Source organism: Pipistrellus hanaki, assembly GCF_964339955.1.
Source record: "Pipistrellus hanaki genome assembly, chromosome: 10".
Lineage (NCBI taxonomy): Eukaryota > Metazoa > Chordata > Mammalia > Chiroptera > Vespertilionidae > Pipistrellus > Pipistrellus hanaki.
The window spans coordinates 48,147,811-48,167,650 of NC_140512.1; the positions used below are offsets into that span (position 1 = coordinate 48,147,811).

At 43.1% G+C, this 19,840-nt stretch overlaps 1 protein-coding gene across 2 annotated transcripts in view; it reads right to left on the minus strand.

Annotated features, from left to right (window-relative positions):
- IFT56 (intraflagellar transport 56) overlaps positions 1-19,840 on the minus strand; it is a 43,887-nt gene that overhangs the window by 23,688 nt on the left and 359 nt on the right. For both annotated transcript variants that reach the window (XM_084896759.1, XM_084896758.1), the window contains exons 2-8: positions 19,396-19,533; positions 16,434-16,526; positions 14,104-14,218; positions 8,280-8,329; positions 6,670-6,815; positions 5,829-6,000; positions 2,795-2,869 (exon numbers count right to left, since the gene is read on the minus strand). In XM_084896759.1, the coding sequence (XP_084752885.1) occupies positions 2,795-2,869; positions 5,829-6,000; positions 6,670-6,815; positions 8,280-8,329; positions 14,104-14,218; positions 16,434-16,526; positions 19,396-19,533 (789 nt within the window). The remainder of the gene's footprint in view (positions 1-2,794; positions 2,870-5,828; positions 6,001-6,669; positions 6,816-8,279; positions 8,330-14,103; positions 14,219-16,433; positions 16,527-19,395; positions 19,534-19,840) is intronic.

Sequence of the window (19,840 nt, forward strand, 5' to 3'; positions counted from 1 at the left end):
CCTAGCACTACATCTAACATAGTTGATAGGATGCATATATCAATATATATATATATATATATATATATATATATATATATATATATATATATATATATATATTTTTTTTTTTTTTAATTACTTTGATTTCTAGAGAAAGAGGAAGAGAGGGAGAGAAACATCGATGTAATAGCAACACATCAATCGGCTGCCTCCTGCACACCTCCTACTGGGGATTAAACCTGCAACCCGGGCATGTACCCTAACCAGAAATCGAACTGACAACCTTTCAGTGCAAAGGATGATGCCCAACCAACTGAGCCACACTACCAGGGAAGAATGAATATATTTTGAAGCTCTCTTTACACATGACCTTGACCTCACTTAAAAAAAAAAAAAAAGGCATTATCTAGTTCTAGCTGGTTTGGCTCAGTTGGCTGGGCATTGTCCAGTTCACCAAAAGGTTGCCAGATTGATTCCTGGTCAGGGTATATGCCCAGGTATGCAGGAAGCAGTTAATGGATTTTTGGATCTCACCTTGATGTTTCTCTCTCTCCTTCCTTTTTCTGAGTCTAAAAATCAATTTAAAAAAAAAATCTTTAAGCTGTCTTGCTGGTATTTCTCAGTAGTTAGAGCACTGGACCATGCACCAAAGGGTCATGGGTTCAATTCCCAGTCAAGAGCACATATCTAGGTTGCAGGTTCCATCCCCAGTCCCAGTCGGGGTGCATGCGGGAGGCAATCAATTGATGTGTCTCTCTCTCTCATTAATGCTTTTCTTTCTCACTTCCTTCCTCCCTCCCTTTTTCCTTCCCTCCCTTCCACTGTCTAAAAATCAATGGAGCCCGGCCAGTGTCGCTCAGTGGTTGCGAGTCGACCTATGAACCAGGAGGTCATGGTTCAATTCCCGACCAGGGCCCATACTTAGGTTGGGCGTGCAGGAAGCAGCCAATCAATGATGTTTCTATCTCCTTCCTCCTCTCACTTCCTCTCTGAAATAAATAAAAATATATTATAAACATATAAATAAAAATCAATGGAGCCCTGACTGGTTTGGCTCAGTGGATAGAGCATCTGCTTGCGGACTGAAGGGTCCCAGGTTCGATTCCAGTCAAGGGCATGTACCTTGGTTGCAAGCATATCCCCAGTAGGGGGTGTGCAGGAGGCAGCTGATTGATGTTTCTCTCTCATCAATGTTTCTAATTCTCTATCCCTCTCCCTTCCTCTCTGTAAAAAATCAATAAAATATATTTTTAAAAATCAATTGAAAAAATATCCTCAGATGAGGATTAATAAAAAAGAAAAGCCCTAGCTGGTTTGGCTCAGTGGATAGAGCATCAGCCTGAGGATTGAAGGGTCCTGGAATCGATTCTGGTCAAGAGCACATGCCTGGGTTGCGGGCTTGATCCCCAGCAGGGGGCGTGCAGGAGGCAGCTAATCAATGACTCTCATCAGTGATGCTTCTCTCTTTTCCTCTCTGAAATCCATAAAAATATATTTTTTAAAAGAAAAAAAAGGCATTAAATTATACTAAGTATAAGAAACAGATACATGAATTGCATAAATTTCCTTTTCTTGTCATAAAAACTGCAGAAACCTGGCTGGTGTGGCTCAGTGGTTGAGTACCAACCTATGAGCCAGGAGGTCATGGTTTGATTCCCAGTCAGGACATACGCCCAGGTTGCAGGCTTGAGCCCCTGTGTTGGGTGTGCAGGAGGCAGCCAATCAATGATTTTTTCCATCATTGATGTTTCTATCTCCCTCTCCCTCTTTCTTCCTCTCTAAAATTAAGTTTAAAAAATATATTTTTAAACACCTGCAGAAAACTCTTATTAAAGTACCCAATCATTACTGAAACTTTTTTCGAGATAGATATTCTACATCAAAAACCACATGAAGGGATTTATATACCTTTCTCTGAGCCTTTTACCTCCCCTACCTGCGTGAAGGAATTTAGATAAAAACACCGGGCCAGGAAGGGAGCTATCACAGGTAACTGTATTTTCATCTGAACCTAAGTGTGGTGGACAGGGAGGAACTCAGCAGCCTTGCTCGCTGACTTCCAGAGACCCATTGTTTCTGGGTGGCCCAACTAAGAATTTGCTTACCAAATGCTTGCTTCTTTGCATCTACCTGTCAATTGCTTACCTTCCCTTTAGAGTACAAATCACTATTCCCTTATTCCTTAGCTCAAGATATCTTATAAACCTCAACTGCCTGTTTGTCCTCAGGACCCATATCCTAATGAAGCCCTTATCTGTACACATGTAATACATTTGGTTATTTTCTCTTGTTAATCTGTCTCATGTCAATTTTATTATTAGATCACCCAGAACTTAGAAAATAAAATATATATATATATGTAAATATATTTTTCCTCTCCTATATACAGGGTGGGGCAAAAGTAGGTTTACAGTTATAAGATACAGAATTTATTCTTGGGCTATTATTAATTATTGTGTTATTTTCCATATGATCAACTGTGAACCTACTTATGCCCCACCCTCTATATGGGCAAAAGTAGGTTTACAGTTGCGAGTACACGAAACAGTTTATTCTTGTATTATTATTTATTGTTGTATTATTTATTTGTATTATAATTATAAACCTACTTTTGCCCACACTATATATTACTGTCCTCCCACTAAGGATTTCCATGATAAAAGGACCTGATATTTTACAAACACATTTTCTCTCCTCAATAGCAAGAGAGGAATATTTGCTAAGCTACCTCCCTTCATTCATCTTTCTAACGGCTGAGATGTAGGAAATAAGATAAGACTTAAGTCACTCAAGACAGAAAACTATTCTTCACCAGATTGTGCCTGATGAGTTCTTTCGCAAATTCAAAGGAAGAAGAAGCATTGTCCATCAAGCTTTTGAGTTCAGCCTGAAATTGAAAAAGGAAAGACTTATGAAAACAACACATATATAGTCTAACACCACATATTTGCACAATGCTTTATAGCTTCAAAGAATTTAATATGCTATTTCATTTGTTCCTCAGGACTCTAAGAAATAATGTAATTATGATTATCCGCATTTTACAGTTGAGAACATTGAGGCCTATAAAAGTTTAGTGACTTGAACCTTACACTAACTAGCAAGTTTGAAATTGGTGACACAAGTGTGAAGATTCCTTAACACCAGCTGGGCAAGGAGTTAAACTTTCAGCAACTGAGGCTGACCCTTAAATCTAACCATCCACCATATCCTGAATTCTCATAGTAACTCCTTCCTTCTGAATTGCTGTTGTTTACATAACTCAATTAGAATGCCTCTTTCCACCCTGGCAGGATAGCTCAGTGGGTTGAGTGTCACCTCTGTACAAGATTTAGGACTTAATCCTTGGTTAAGGCACATACCAATGAATGCATACTACATAAGTGAAACAACAAATGGACATTTCTCTCTCTTTCTTTCTCCCTCAAATCAATTAATCAATCAATCAATCAATCAAATAAAATACCTCTTCCTTCTATTTTATTATTTATTAGATCTCTTCTGCATTCTCTTACTCACTTACCACCCCTTAGAATAAATGGTCAGTAATTTCCAGTGTCTTTACTAAGACACTAGACTCACCACTTTCACAGAGTTCTGCTATTTCTACCTTGCCAATCTATGATTTTGAGTAATCCTCTCTTCCTCCTTTTTCTATTTTCATCAGTGGGTAGCTAAAGTTTTGTGGATAAAATGATTAAATCTTGATTATGCACACTAACCACTATAATCTTGTTCTACGTGACCTCAGATGGGAATGCCTTTTGGAGATGGGAAGTGCAGTTTGGCAACCTGACATGGATAGCATACACCTACAGAATACTGGTTAGCCATGCTATTCACACCAGATTATAGACAGAATGTGTGCAAATCAAATTGGCAACGTCCCCAAGATTGATTCAAGATAGAAAGGCAAAAATATATTTCTTTTCTTTGTTCTTACCAAGGTTGAAAATTCTGAAGAGATCAAATTGCAAACCCAGTTTACTATTAAACTGCTGATGCTGGAAACTAGCCAATTAGATAGACTCAAGGGACTCTTTAGTTGAAATGAGCACATCCAAGAATGTATTTTAATGTAATATATAAGTGGACTGTTCGATTGTATATTGAGCAATTTAGTTGACGGGCATTTCTTTTGCCACAACTAACCACCTTTATTGACATAAGCCACAAAAAGTGAATCTGGGCTTATGCTAAGACATGTGCTCTACACTCCTCCTTCCCTGCCAACTACAACACACTGTTTCCCTGAGGAGTTGAATATCCTGTCAGCACAGAGTAAGTTTCTTGCTATTACATTTTCACAAATTTTACCTTGATATAGTCAATTTGCTGGTTTCAGTTTCTTTCTTTCCTCCTCTTACTCTGGGTGGCATGATACCAGTTAAAACTGTTTTTCGGATAAGAGTAGGATTTTAAAATTTTGACACATGCAAAAATTTTACTTTTAAATTTTGGTGGCTTCTGATATAAAGTAATACCCAAGAAATACTTTCCAAACTTGGTCGCCTCATAGAGTTAACTTAAAAATATGTGTATAAGATCTGGTCATTGTGGCTCAGTTGGTTGGTCACCATCTTATAAACCAGGAATTTGCTGGTTCAATTCCCACTAGGAGGTTTTGGGCTCAATACCTGGTGGGGGCATGCAGGAGGCAGCCAATTGATGTTACTATCTCCCTCTCTCTCTCCCTTTCTCTCTAATAAATTCTTCTTTTAAAAAAATGTGTACAATGTTGGGCAAAAATAGGTTTACAGTTGTTTGTATGGAAAAATAATAGAATAATTAATAAATAATAACACAAAGTAAACTCTTGTGTTCTGCATACTCACAACTGTAATCCCACCTTCCTCCTCCCCTTAAATAACCAAATCTGTACATAGATATAGTATAGTACATTTTCTCTCTCTCTCTCTCTCTCTCTCTCTCTCTCTATATATATATATATATATATATATATATATATAGCTATATACATGTGTATATATGTATGCGTGTGTGTGCATATATGAAATGTTAAACAAAATAAAAGGGGGGTAATAATGTATGGCTTCCTGTGTACTCTCAGTAGTTTCCTATAAAAAGAGAACTCTAACAGAATTTCCCACAGGGTTGTCAGGGAAACTAAATAAAGGATATAAAGTATTCTGCACAGTACTTATAAGGTAGCTAGGTTCTAAGTTTTTATAAAACATCTACTACTACTGATTCTTATAATAACCTTGAAGGAGACAATGAAGTGTACCGACTCAAGGAGGACAGTCAGGAATAAGAAAGGAATATGCAAAGTAATGGCACTTAGAGTATGGCATATGGAGTAAACTCACTAGTTGGGCCAATGAGGACAAGACTAGAGGCAGGAAAGATCTGAAATAAGTGATGAGGACTAGAGCAATGGCAAAGGAAAAAGCAGGTAGAGAAAAGGGATATCTAGAACACAGAACTGGTAGGAACTGGTAGATGGGGAATGAAGGAGAAGAGAGTGATGGATATCCTAGGATTGGATGTGATTTACATATTGCTGATACTAAACCAAAGAGCCTCAAAATATTTTGGAGGAAGAAGTGAAAATATCTGGTTTTAACATATTTGAGTTAATGTAGGGCATCTAAGAAAAGGTCATCTACAATATATTAAGCATACACAGAGAATTTAGAAGTCAAGATTCTTTTTAGAAGATCTGATAAATATAAATATTGAAATAATTAGGTTTGTGTAGAATCACACTGGCAATAACAAAGGGGTATTAATCAAGACTTATAGATAATAGATTCATCAATAACCCGGGAAGCATAGGGTAATTTGAAACAGAATTAAGTTAAAAAACAAATTTCCATCACTACCTCAGCTGCTTTGCCATTGTAAAGACGAAAATGATTACAGGCCTTAAGATTGAGTGCGATGGTACTATCAGGAATTTGCTGAAGGTAAACAGCCAGAACTTCTTGAGACACATCATAGTAATCCAATTTGTAGTAACACAGAGCCACATAAACATTAAGGGCAAGGTATTCCCTATTAGATAAAAGAATAAAAGGTTAACAGAAATGCTGTCAAACCACAAAGACTTTTTTAAGAGCCAAGAAGAACAGCAAAGCAAAGAGGATATGAATTTGTCTTTCAAAGAAAGAAGGCCAGATGTACCAGTAATCAGTGCAGGATTTTTCTTTTGGTATTGTAATTTTGGATGTTTTGATAAGTAGAAAAAAGGATGACAATTAGAGAAGCAAGTGAAAAGTTTAATTCCTACCTATTCATGTTAAAAAAAACTAACATCCTATTTAACGAAGAGATAATACACCTAGACCATACATTATCAATAGGGGAAATATCACTTATAATTGGTTCTTATAAAGAGGTGGGAAATTATACTAATTTTGTATACGAAGCATAGCTATACATACAGTACATAAACAAATATACAGTATATATGTGGTATTAAAATTCCATGGGAGGGCAATTAGGGGGGGAAAAGGTCTAAAAAGGCTCCTTGGAAGGGTGATAATGAAATAAAGGTGGAGAAACCTTGATCTAGACAATAAAGAGTGCTTACACTCACCAGATTAGCTAACAGATCTGAACACATAATGATACTAGATCTAAAGGACATTGTATCTTTTGCCAAACCTGTTACAGAAGAAACTAACAAAATGAGATTTTGAGTAGACATAAAAGGACACAGACCTGTTATCTAGCAGTATTCGCTTATAAATATCAATAGCTTCTTGGTAGTGAGAGCGCATATAGTGGATTGAGGCCAAACTGAGCTGATCTTCCGTGATATCCTGAAGATTCTGATGGAAGTTCATCAACTTCTTCTCATCATTAAACTAAAATTGTAAGAGAGAAAAAGACATATAAAGTTCACATTAGCCCTGGCTGGATAGCTCAGTTGGTCAGAGCGTGGTCCTAGTATCCCCAGTCAGGGCACCTACAAGAAACAACCAATGAATGCATAAATAAGTGGAACAACACATCAGTATCTATCTCTATCTCTCTCTCCCTTTCTCTAAATTTAATATTTAAAAAATTCATATTACAGTATAGTCAGAGATAGCAACACCTACATTATAGAGATTTAACTCCTCCTCCTCCAGCCATTTTGTCTCTATGTTCTCCCTATTTCCCTGCAGTTCTTGTCTTCTTCTTTGTCTATCCTTCAGAGAAAGAACGGAAATAGCCTCTGAAAGGATAGTCTTAACAATGGAAACCCTTTAAGTTAGAGGTCATATTACTTACTTGATCCCTCTTCCCTCTTTCTCTTACACTATTTTTCTTTTCTATTTTTTTCTTGATATTTTCTCCCTTTCATTTTCCTATTCTCTTTTCTTTTCTTTTTTTAAATATGTTTTTTATTGATATTAGAGAGAGAGAGAGAAAGGGAAAGGGAAAGAGAGAGAAATATTGATGTGAAAGTAAGACATTGATTGGTTGCCTCCTGTGCCCCCTCCCCCCTTACTTGGAATCAAGCCCACAACCTGGGTATGTGCCCTGACCGAGAATGGAACCAGCGACCTATTGATGCATGGGTCCACGCTCAACCACTGAGCCACATCAGCCAGGCTTCTTTTTAAAAAAAAAATTATTTTAGAGGGAAAGAGGAAGAGAAACACAGGAGAGAGAAATATTGATTTTGCTGCTCCACTTATTTATGCATTTATTGGCTGTTTCTTGTATGTGCCTGTCAGGGAATCGATCCTACAATCTTGGAACATCTGAGCTTCCTAGCCAGGGCCTCTTTACCATTTTAAAAAAATATATATTTTTACTTAGTTTTTACAGAGAGGAAGGAAGAGGGATAGAGAGTTAGAAACATCGATGAGAGAGAGACATCGATCAGCTGCCTCCTGCACACCCTCTACTGGGGATGTGCCCGCAACCAAGGTACATGCCCTTTACCCGAATAGAAACTGGGACCTTTCAGTATGCAGGCCGACACTCTATCCCCTGAGCCAAACCCGTTTTGGCTCTTTACCCTTTTTTTATATTCTGCTTACAAGAGAGACATTTAAAATATAAGGATACAAAGAAGTAGAAAGTAAAAGGATGTAAAGAGTCATAGCAGGCCAACAGTAATCAAAAAAGATCTGGTGTAGCTATATAAATATGACAAAGTAGACTTCATATGGAAAAGAGTTTTTACAGATAAAGGCAGACATTGTATTATTATGATCTGTGTTTCAATCCACTAGACATAACAAGAATTTCTAGTTAATTATTTCTTACCATTGTTGGTAACAAGAAAATAAAAAAAAAAGAAGTTTTTTAAATGTGTGAAATCAGAATATGAATACCTTGTGAGCCAAATGAAAGAGGAGGCGGTTTTGAAGTCGGCTTTTTGGAGCTAAAAAAAAGAAAAAAGAAAAATCCAAGCTGCTTATTAAAGAACTTAATTGCCTACGCACTCAGTCCCATGCAGGAATGACTTGAGACTCAGATAAGTCTTCCCAAATCCTTACTTATCTGATCCTGATATATCTCTGCTACATAACAAGAGATATTATTTTAGTCTAGTTTCCACCTGTGTGACAGGATCAAAAACCAGAAGAATACTAAGGCTCTGCTCTTAGCAATCATTTGTTCTACCTGATTCTATTATGGCGGACCACAGCCCACTACGGTGCTGTTCACTGAACCAAACTCTGGAAATAAACAGTTATGGTCATTTCAATACATATAGGAATCCATTCTCATTCAGCTGTTCTTCCCAGTATGCTTTGTCAATTCCTTCCGAAATTTCTTTTTCCACAGTTATATTACCACAAGATGCTGATGCATGAAAATTCATGCACTGGATGGGGGAGTCCCTCAGCCTGGCCTGCCCCCTCTCACAGTCCGGGAGCTCTCAGGGGCAGAAGGCAACGCCCCTATCACAACTGTACTGCTGCCACTGCTGGCAGCACAAGCCTTGGCCAGCCCTGATTACCTGAGCCTTGGGCGGCCCTGGGCAGCTGGGCTTCTAAGCAGCCACAATCCAAGGCTTGCCTGCACCTAGGGCTGGCCCTGGGTGGCTGGTGGGCTGAGGGGACTAGGGACTCCGGAGGCAGGCACGTAGAGCATCCAGGCCCACCTGGGGGCGGGCCCAGCCTTGCAACATGCCTGCCACCCCGGTGGGGCTGAGGGGACAGGGTATCACCATCTTGTGGCTGTGGGCACCACCATCTTTGAGGGCATAACAGTCAATTAGCATATTCCCTCCTTATTGGCTGTGGGCACTGCCATCTTTGAGAGTGTGGCAGTCAATTAGCATATTCCCTCTTTATTTGATAGGACATTTTTTTACGTGCTAGTTTAGCCTCTACTCCATAGATCTTCTAGCATTATAATCTGCTACAATGAAACAGGCAGCCAAGCAAAAAGGTTAACACCTTTCAAGTTCAAAATCCTCTTTGCTCTCTTGGAGAATTTTCCCAATCCTGTGCACTCAATCCTATATCTTTTTACAGCAAAAAGTCATACTTCAGTGTATAAAAAATAAAAATATCTCTGGCCAGGTAGCTCAGTTGGTTAGTGTTGACCCAATATACCAAGGTTGCGATTTCCATCTCTAGTCAGGGCACATATATAAGAATCAAGCAATGAATGCATAAATAAGTGGAACAACAAATTATGTTTCTCACTCTATATCATTTCCCCCCTCTTTCTCAAATCAATAAATAAAAATTTATAAACAATAAAAAAAAGTATGAAAAGATATATAGCTACCTTGATCATCTTCTGTGTGTCTTACACTATTCTAGGCAGAAAAAGCAAGTAACTTAAAGGCCCTTATAAATAATTGGGAAAAACTACATTAGTACATATGACACAAATTGGGTACAAATCAAGTAAGGCTTTAAGTTCCATATTTTCCATGAATTTGAGCTGAAATTCTAAATATGTATGTCAGTTAATTCACTAAGAATTCTACCCTGGAATACATTCTTCCTTAACAAATTTCTTTCTTTCTTTTTTTTTTTTTAAATCAATCTTTATTGTTCATATTATTACAAAGGTTCCTCATTTCTTCCCCCCTCCACCAGGTTCCCACCCCACCCTCTGCCCCCTCCCCATCCCCCATTGTCCTCATCCATAGGTGCACAGTTTATGTTCAGTCTCTTCCTCCCTCCCTTTCCCCGATAGTAAATCCCTTTTCAGATAGTAAATCTGTTACTTAGCATTTTCTCATATCAATAATACCTCCACATGCCCAATGATACACTTCACACAAAAGACATTTTCAAATAGGTCAACCAGCCTCATCCAGGCCCCACCCAAGGCACTCACAGATCAACACCCCAGCGCTATACTAACTCAACACATCCGGATCTAAGCCTTCATCACTTGATTCAGCAGACCCTCAAGTTCCCGCAAAAGTTTCCAGCCATGTCTGAGAGGCAGCCGTGGGCAGGTACAGGCGAGGAGCGAGCTGTTTCGGGCCTGGCTGCTCCGGGCCTGGCCTCTGTTGCTCTGGTTCGTTCCACAACCAGCTGCTCCGGGTCTGGTCACTGCCGCTCCCGACCTAGTTGCTCTGGACTTGGCTGTTGCTGCTACAGGCCTGGCCGCACCCAACCCGGCTGCTCTGGGCCCGGTTGCTCCGGTCCCGGCCGCTCCGGGCCTGGCCGCTCCCAACCTGTCAGCCGCTGCTCCGGGCCTGGCCGCACCAGACCCGGCTGCTCCGGGCCTGGCCGCTCCCAGCCTGGCAGCTGCTGCTCCGGGCCTGGCTGCTCCTAGCCTGGCAGCCGCTGCTCCGGGCCTGGCCGCACCCAACCCGGCTGCTCCGGGCCTGGCCGCTCCCAGCCTGGCAGCTGCTGCTCCGGGCCTGGCCGCTCCCAGCCTGGCAGCCACTGCTCCGGGCCTGGCCGCACCAGACCCGGCTGCTCCGGGCCTGGCCGCTCCCAGCCTGGCAGCTGCTGCTCCGGGCCTGGCCGCTCCCAGCCTGGCAGCCGCTGCTCCTGGCCTGGCCGCACCAGACCCGGCTGCTCCGGGCCTGGCCGCTCCCAGCTTGGCAGCCGCTGCTCCGGGCCTGGCCACACCAGACCCGGCTGCTCCGGGCCTGGCCGCTCCCAGCCTGGCAGCCGCTGCTCCGGGCCTGGCCGCTCCCAGCCTGGCAGCCGCTTCTCCAGGCCTGGCCACTCCCAGCCTGGCAGCCGCTGCTCCGGGCCTGGCCGCTCCCAGCCTGGCAGCCGCTGCTCCGGGCCTGGCCGCACCAGACCCGGCTGCTCCGGGCCTGGCCGCTCCCAGCCTGGCAGCCGCTGCTCCGGGCCTGGCCGCTCCCAGCCTGGCAGCCGCTGCTCCTGGCCTGGCCGCACCAGACCCGGCTGCTCCGGGCCTGGCCGCTCCCAGCCTGGCAGCCGCTGCTCCGGGCCTGGCCGCTCCCAGCCTGGCAGCCGCTGCTCCTGGCCTGGCCGCACCAGACCCAGCTGCTCCGGGCCTGGCCGCTCCCAGCCTGGCAGCCGCTGCTCCGGGCCTGGCCGCACCAGACCCGGCTGCTCCAGGCCTGGCCGCTCCCAGCCTGGCAGCTGTTGCTCTGGGCCTGGCCGCTCCCAGCCTGGCAGCCGCTGCTCCGGACCTGGCCACACCAGACCCGGCTGCTCCGGGCCTGGCTGCTCCCAGCCTGGCAGCTGCTGCTCCGGGCCTGTCCGCTCCTAGCCTGGCAGCCGCTGCTCCAGGCCTGGCCACACCAGACCCAGCTGCTCCGGGCCTGGCCGCTCCCAGCCTGGCAGCCGCTGCTCCGGGCCTGGCCGCACCGACCCGGCTGCTCCGAGCCTGGCCGCTTCCAGCCTGGATGCTCCGTGCTTGGCTACTGCTGTTCTGGGCCTGGCTGCTCCCAACCTGGCTGCTCTGGGCCCGGCTTCTCCGGGCCCAGCCACTCCGTGTCTGGGTGTTCCTGGACTGGCCACCCTGGGCTTGGCCGCCTCTGCCTCAGGCCTGGCTGCCACTGCCCCAGGTCTGGCTGCTCCAGTGCTGGCCGTTGATGCTCTTGTTCTGGCTGCTGCTGCTCTGGGGCCTGGCCACTGCTGCTCCGGGCCCAGCTGCCACTGCCTTGTGCCTGGCCACTCTAGGCCTGATCGCCGCTGTTCCAACGTTCTGTCCCTTTTTTCTCTTTTTTTTTTTTTCCTTTTTTAAAAAAAAAAACAAAACGCATTTATGTTGCAATGTTGGCTGGTGCGTTGAGTTCTGACTTAGTCTTTGATTTTTCAAGATCTTCTTTGTATTCTTTCTTAAGTAATTTTACTATCATTTGCTCTCACTTGATTTCTTCACATTGAGAACTTCTTTGGTTTCTTCCTCCTTGTCCTGGGAGCTCAGCAGGTTGGCCTGTGGCACCCCTTTGTTCTCCGCGGGCTCCCGCGCTGCTCCAGCCTGTTGCCGGGGTCGGCACCGCCCAGGAAGCAGCCCCCGTCCTTGGCTCCGTTGCCTGCGCTCAGCAGTCAAAGGTTCAGGGGCACCCCCCCCCAGGGGCCCCGTTGCCCGGCTCTTTGCTGGCGCCAGGCTGGCCGGTGTCCGGCAGGGGCTCCTGCTCCTCGTCGCGTTCCTCCAGTCTGGAGCTTTCTTTCTCCCTCCCACTAGGGGAGTCCAGGATCAGAGTCAACAGACTGTCCTCTGCGCACAGTGTGCGCGACTCCGGGGGCTCGGCCTTTCGCCGCGCTCCCAGGACTCCACCTCACAGCTCCGTCTCCCCCTGCCCGAGCCTGGGTCCCCAGGGACTGGCCCAGACCTGGAGTTCGGGGCGGTCTGGACTGACTGGACTGAGGCTCAGAGCTGCCGCCGGAGGCTTTGTTTCTTCCGGCTAGGGTAATCCAGCATCAGAGTCAACATTCAGTCCTCTGCGCGCCATGTGCGCGCGACTCCGGGGGCCCCGCATTTCGCCGTCCCCCGGGATTGTCTCCCCCTGCCGGAGCCTGGGTCCCCAGGGTCTGGCCCATAACTTGGGGCTCAGTGCTGCCGGTTCGGGGGGTCAGCCCAGGCTGGGGGTTCTATTTCCTTCCTGCTAGGGAACGCCAGGCAGCACCCAGCCCTCTCCTCCTCTCCGGCTGCGACCTCTCTGCGCGCGCGTGCGTGCGAGCGCGCCGCATGTCTCCGTACCTTAGCCTTTTTTTCAGCTCCTCTGATTTTCCTTCTGGTTTTCTCCCTCCTTCCTATTGTAGAGTTTTCAGTCAGTCGACTACCTGTAGCTCTGGGCAATGTCCACTCTACATTTTAGTTGTATTCCCTTGAAATTGTTGTGAGCTGCTGCGGCTAGGTGTATACCCGAGCAGCCATCTTGGATCCTCTAACAAATTTATTTCTTTTTTGTTAGTTTAAATATGTTTTCATTGATTTTTTTTTAGAGAGAGAGAAATAAGAATTTGAGAGAAAAACAACAATTGGCTGCCTCCTGCACACACCGACTGGGGATGGGGGATCGAACCCATAACCTGGGTATATGCCCTGACCAGAAACAGACCTGCAACCTTTCAGTGCATGGGACAATGCTCAACCAACTGAGCGACACTGGCCTGGGCACAAATTTCTTAAAATATATCACCTTGCTCACTTTCTCTACCTTTTTTTGAACTTAATTTGATTCATACTCTAATTCTTAATCTTCGCTTCCATATTTCCCTTTGCCCTACTCTTGTTTGCAAATTTGAGTCTAGTTCTCCATAATGACTGTCATGACAAGTAAAGCAAAAGTAAAGAAGTACGGATTCTTCACACTGAAATTACTTGGCTTCTCACTCAGAAGCAGAAACAGCAGCTATAAAATCTACATCCATAAGGGCTTGAACAACTATACCCAACTCCCACCAAAAGCATGAACATGCTATCATGCTGGGGCCTAAGAAAGATACCTTGCTCTTTTTCTTCCCTCGTTCTTCTGCCAGAAGCTGTACCTCCTAAGAAAGGGGGAGGTGGGGAGCAGCACACACAACCTTGGTGTACTGGGCTGACGTTCTAGCAAACTGAGCTGCCCGGCCAAAGCACAAACATAAATTTGTTCAAACACAACATTCTTTGAAGAGTAAAGCTATTTTTTTAGCTTTCTAATATCACTTGAATTTTCATCAACAGAAATAGAAATTAAATTTTTAATCTCCAAAATGACTCTTACAATTAGTGATGAATATCAGACAATAAAGCGGCCCATTTTACCTTTGAATCCAGCAGCTTCAGCTTGCTTATACATTCCAAGAAAAAAGTAGGTACAGGCTAGATTCACCCAGACTTCAGGATTGCAATTTTCCTCTTTTGTCACATTTTCATATTCCTGAAATATGTATTAAACAGTGATGTTATTTCGGCAATAACACAATAAATGGACCATCCTTCTATGATGGAATAGGATTCTTACTGAGATTGGAAAACTTCCTACTTAGGGAATTTGAATGCTCAACTATTCCCTATCTGTAAGGTTAAAAACACTGCAGCTAGCCCTAGCCCGTTTGGCTCAATGTTACAGCCTTGATCTTCTCCCAGGTTGGGGCATGTGTGGGAGGTAACCGATTGATGTGTCTCTCTCACATAGATGTTTCTCTCTCTCTGTCTCTCTCCCTCCCTTCCTTTCACTCTCTAAAAATCAATGAAAAAAATATCCTAGGGTGAGGATTAACAAAAGACAAACAAAATACTGCAGCTAAAACTCAATCCCACCCATGTAGGACTGTGGTCCACAGACTCTTACACTTGTTTTTCCCCCTTTTTAACAATGATATGAGCTATAAATTGCATAAATGAACAGTTATGAAAATATTTTATTTTTACTAACTTAAAAAGGCATACAAAAGATACTTTATAAAAATGCATAGGTTCAGTTAACTTAAAATCTGATAGCATTACTACACTAAAATTCCATTTCATTGTAATTGGTTCTTTGGCTTTACATTTTTTAAAAGCCGTTTTTCTCCCCCACCCACCACATGTTTCTGAGATTCACTTTGTCAACTATATTTTCATATACTCTTACTACGATATTACTCAGTCTATGCTAGATGCCTTTACTTTTTCTTATTACATTTGGGTTACTCTCCTTTCTCCTACATCTTTCACAAACACTACCAGCCTCTCTACTGTCCTTTTCACATCTTCTCTTTTCCTTCACCAATTTTGTTCTTTATCTCACCACATTACCTAATCTTGGGTACTTTCATTTTAGTTATGCAGGTTCTTTAAATATCCTTAGATTACATTTTTTTTATTTTACTTTATTAATTTTTTACAGAGAGGAAGGGAGAGAGAGAGCAAGAAACGTTGATGAGAGAGAAACATCGACCAGCTGCCTCCTGCACACCCCCTACCGGGGATGTGCCTGCAACCAATGTACATGCCCTTGACCGGAATCGAACCTGGGACCTTTCAGTCCACAGGCCGACACTCTATCCACTGAGCCAAACCGGTTTTGGCTCCTTAGATTACATTTTGAGAGTAAGCATATGTGGGAAATGTTTAAACAATTTCATTTATGAATTAAAAATTGCTTGGAAAAAGGCATTTATAATTTTATCTAGATCCATCTTATAGATTGTTCATTACAATGACCAAGAAAAACAACTTCAAAACTAAAGATAATATAATCTTTTATATCTCTAAAATATAACCAAACAAAAGAAAAATGAACTTCACGCTGAAACCGGTTTGGCTCAGTGGTAGAGCATCAGTCTGCGGACTGAAAGGTCCCGGGTTCGATTCCGGTCAAGGGCATGTGCATTGGTTGCGGGCACATCCCCGGTAGGGGGTGTGCAAGAGGCAGCTGGTCGATGTTTCTCTCTCATCGACCTTTCTAGCTCTCTATCCCTCTCTCCTCCTCTGTAAAAAATCAATAAAATATATTTAAAAATAAAATAAAAAAATTAAAAAAAGAAAAAAGAAAAATGAACTTCTTTTGAGGAAAGACTCGTAAAAACTTTTCTATCAAAATGATTTATCTTTCCTTTCCTGAAAACTTACCATACTTAAGAAATAATATTGCTAATATGTTGTACAATCTCACTAATTTGTATCTAAAAGCAAAAGGAAACAAGATATATACACATACTTGAACATATAAAGAATTCTGAAGCAACTCATCAAAAAAGAACCAAAGGCCCTAGCTGGTTTGGCTCAGTGAATAAAGCGTTGGCCTACAGACTTAAGAGTCCCAGGTTCAATTCCGGTCAAGGGCATGTACCTTGGTTATGGTCACATCCCCAGTAGGGGGTGGGCAGGAGGCAACTGATCAATGTTTCTCTCTCATTGATATTTCTAACTCTCTACCCCTCTCCCTTCCTTTCTGTAAAAAATCAATAAAATATTTTAAAAAAAAAAAGAGCCAATGGCTGCCTTGGTGTAAATTAACAAAAAGGTAGAATTGGGAACAGCTTTTTTTTTTTTTTTTAACTTTGTACCCTTCTATGTTGTTTGAATTTTATCATAAGCATGTATTATTATAATACAAAGCTTAATAACATTTTCAAAGCCCTTCTTTTACAAATTTTCTTTTTACTAACCTCCAAAGCTCTCTTGTAGTCACCCAGGTGAAAAGCACAGTATCCAATCCACAAATTAGTATCCTCTTCTTGTTCCCCAACATGACGTTTGAACTTCAGGTTAAAATTTCATGGGGAAAAAAAATCATCAAAAAACTTTTTAAAGTAACCCATTTAAAAACAAACAAACAAAATGCTACACTAAATTATTGACAAGTAATAAAAAACCATAAATAATAGAAACAAATGAATATCCAATTTAATTAAACCAATACCTATATAACTCAGCACAATTACCTTCTAATTGTTAAAGAAATTGCCATTTTAAAACATTTCACGTTTATTTTTCTGTATTTGCTGACACCTCACTCCAGAAAGTATTTAAGCATTATCCTCATAACAATTCTGGGTGATATAAAAAAACATAAGAATTATATGAAACATTTAATTCAAAATAATTGAAAGATAGATGAAGCAATAAGCTCCAGGCCATAGAGCCAGTAGGTGTGGAGGCAGGGACTTAAGTCATGTTTGGCTCCAAATCCCATGTTCTTACCCTCCATGTTCTACCACATTCAGCTTAATGGTTCAAACCTGTCTCGTTAGTATACATATATATTTACTCATCCTATCTAATAAAGAGGGAATATGCTAATTGACCCTCACACTATTGCAAAGATGGCAGCACCCATAGCCAATAAGGAGGGAATATGCTAAATGACTGCCCTGCCCATAAAGATGGTAGCACCCAGTCCCCTCAGCCCCTCCTGCCTCCAGAGTCCCCCAGCTCCCTCCACCCCCCAGGGCCAGCCCGAGGTGCAGGCAAGCCTCGGATGGTGGCTGTCCAGCTGTCCAGGGCCACCTGAGGCTCAGGTAACCAGGGCTGGTCGAGGCTTGCACTGCCAGCAGTGGCAGCAGCAGTGGCAGCAGCAGATGGGCATCACCTTCCCCTGGTCCTTTTAGGTCAACTCCCAACTTTAAAGATGAAAAGACTGATTCAAAAAAGTTAAACAGCTCTAGCCAGATGGCTCAGTTGGTTAGAGCATTGACTGATACACCAAGGTTGCCGAGTCAGCCCCTGGCTATGACCTATATATACAAGCTGCAACCAATGAATGATTAAATTGCCGGAAATTGATCATTGTTAACAACCTTCATTGCTCTGAAAAGTCAGAACTAGGTCGCTCACTGTTTAGTTGAAACACTGTTAGCTGCAGCAGTCTCCACCAGCTGTCTTATGTAAATTTGTTATTGGAGTTTCCTGCCCCAGGGCTATGGGTGTAACCCATAGTCCCAATAAAAGGGAAAGCTAGGCCAGAGCAGGGGTAGTCCTCCCACTAGAGGTGGGCTCCTGCCTGGGCCCCATTATGGCCAAATTAATACTTTTCTAGTCTGTTTCATTTGTTTTGTGTCCTTCTCCAGAACCCAAACCCGAACCCTGAACCACACAGGATGTGAAGGGGGTTCCCACAATAAATAAGTGCAACAACAAATCAACATTTCTCTCTCTATAAAATCAAAATTTTTTAAAAAGTTAAATAATGTGCTTCATACCAGATCACTAGGAAAAAAATGTAGGACTATCCATATAAGTCAGAGAAAGATATATGAAGCTAAAATTAAAATAATCATTAAGTCTATAATTGTGCTTTGGAGAAATGCCTGCGGTACAACATAAGCAGGCTTGCTGTCGAGCATCCCCTGTACCTTCTTTGGTGCACCCTTCATGCTCCTTCACTCCCCTCTAGCATGTGCTTTCCACAAAGCCGTTTCTCAAAGTGCACTGTCCTTGCACCACCTACATCAGACGCACTCGGGCTACTTGCCTAAAACGCAGGCTCCTTAGCCCCACTGTGGACTGATTCTGTAAACTTTAGTAAAGAATCAGAATCCCTGTCCTGGTCGGGAGGCTCAGCTGTTTGGAGCTTTGTCCTGTGCACCACCTGGGTGGCAGTTTCCATCCCTAGTCGAGGTGCATGTCAGAGGCAACCTAACATCTGATGTTTCTCTCTCGCCCTCCTCTCTCTCAAAAAAATAATCCATCCGTAAGGCAGAGGCTCAGGAATATAAAGCACCATAGGTGGTTCGGATAGATATTAAATTTAAGAACTACTGCCATAGAGATTGAAATATTTTCTGAAGATTTAGTATTTAAGACAATAAGCATGAGGCCTTGTAGATTAAATTTAATCAAAATTTGCCTAGACTGGTTTGGCTCAGAGGATAGAGCATCAACCTGCGGACTGAAAGGTCCTGAGTTCGATTCTGATCAAGGGCATGTACCAGTAGGGGTGGTGCAAGAGGCAGCTGATCGATGATTCTCTCTCATCGATGTTTCTAACTCTCTAGCCCTCTCTCTTCCTCTCTGTAAAAAAATCAATAAGATATATTTTTTTAAATTTTAATCAAAATTTTATAAACTAGAACCAGTACAAATCATAAATTGGTCAGGGGTTGGGATAAACAATGTATGAACTGACACTGTATTAAATGACTCTCCATATTTTTAGGTTGGATTCACCCTCAGTGAGGCTAGATATAATTAAAAGTGTCCCTCGATAAATATGTCTATCTTTTTAGTTCATTTTCTTTAAAAAAAATTTTTTTTTTTATTGATTTCAGAGAGAAAAGGAGAGGGAGAGAGAAACATCAATGATGAGAATCATTGATTGGCTGCCTCCTGCACACGCCCTACTTGGGATCCTCGGGGAACCCCAACATGTGTCCTGACTGGGAATCAAGCCATGACCTTCTGGTTCATAGACAAGAGGCTCAACCACTGAGCCACAGCAGCCAGGCCTATACTTCATCTTTAATCAGATTTATAGTTAACTTGGAAACTGGAATCTCTGCCTGACTAGACTTACAGGAAGCCCCAGAACCCACCCACCTGTTCCAACAGCATAACAAGCAGCATCCACCCAAGCATTCACCCCTATTCCCGGTGTTCACCTCCTAAGAAGTGCCCTCCTTTGGACTTTACCTCCAATAGGGTAATGGCTCCGGTGAAATCTCTTTGTGAAAGCAGCTCCTCTAGTTTTGGCATCTTCCTGCCTTTCTTCTTCCTTTTGTCGGTGTGGGGCAGGTCCCCACCCACAGCAGGTTTGGCCCTTGAGAGCATCTGTGAAAGAAACGACAGACAGCTGTATGTGTGATCCAGTGATGGCGGTCAGTTTTAAACAGTGACAGCTCCAGCATTTACAAGCCAACTCCGTCGCAACGAATCCCAGAGAAGCCTGTGAGGCTCTTTTTGGTAACAAGTGTTATTACTAAAAGGCATCGCCCTGTACGGTGCTGAACCAAATACCTACTCCCAACTTCTCCATCTTCTCCAATGAGGGTGCGGTAAGAGATGCTTTCCTGAAGCTTCTGTCCTCCCAGCTTTCCTTCTATGGATCTGCTTTCCCATGCCACGCGCAGCTCAAGTG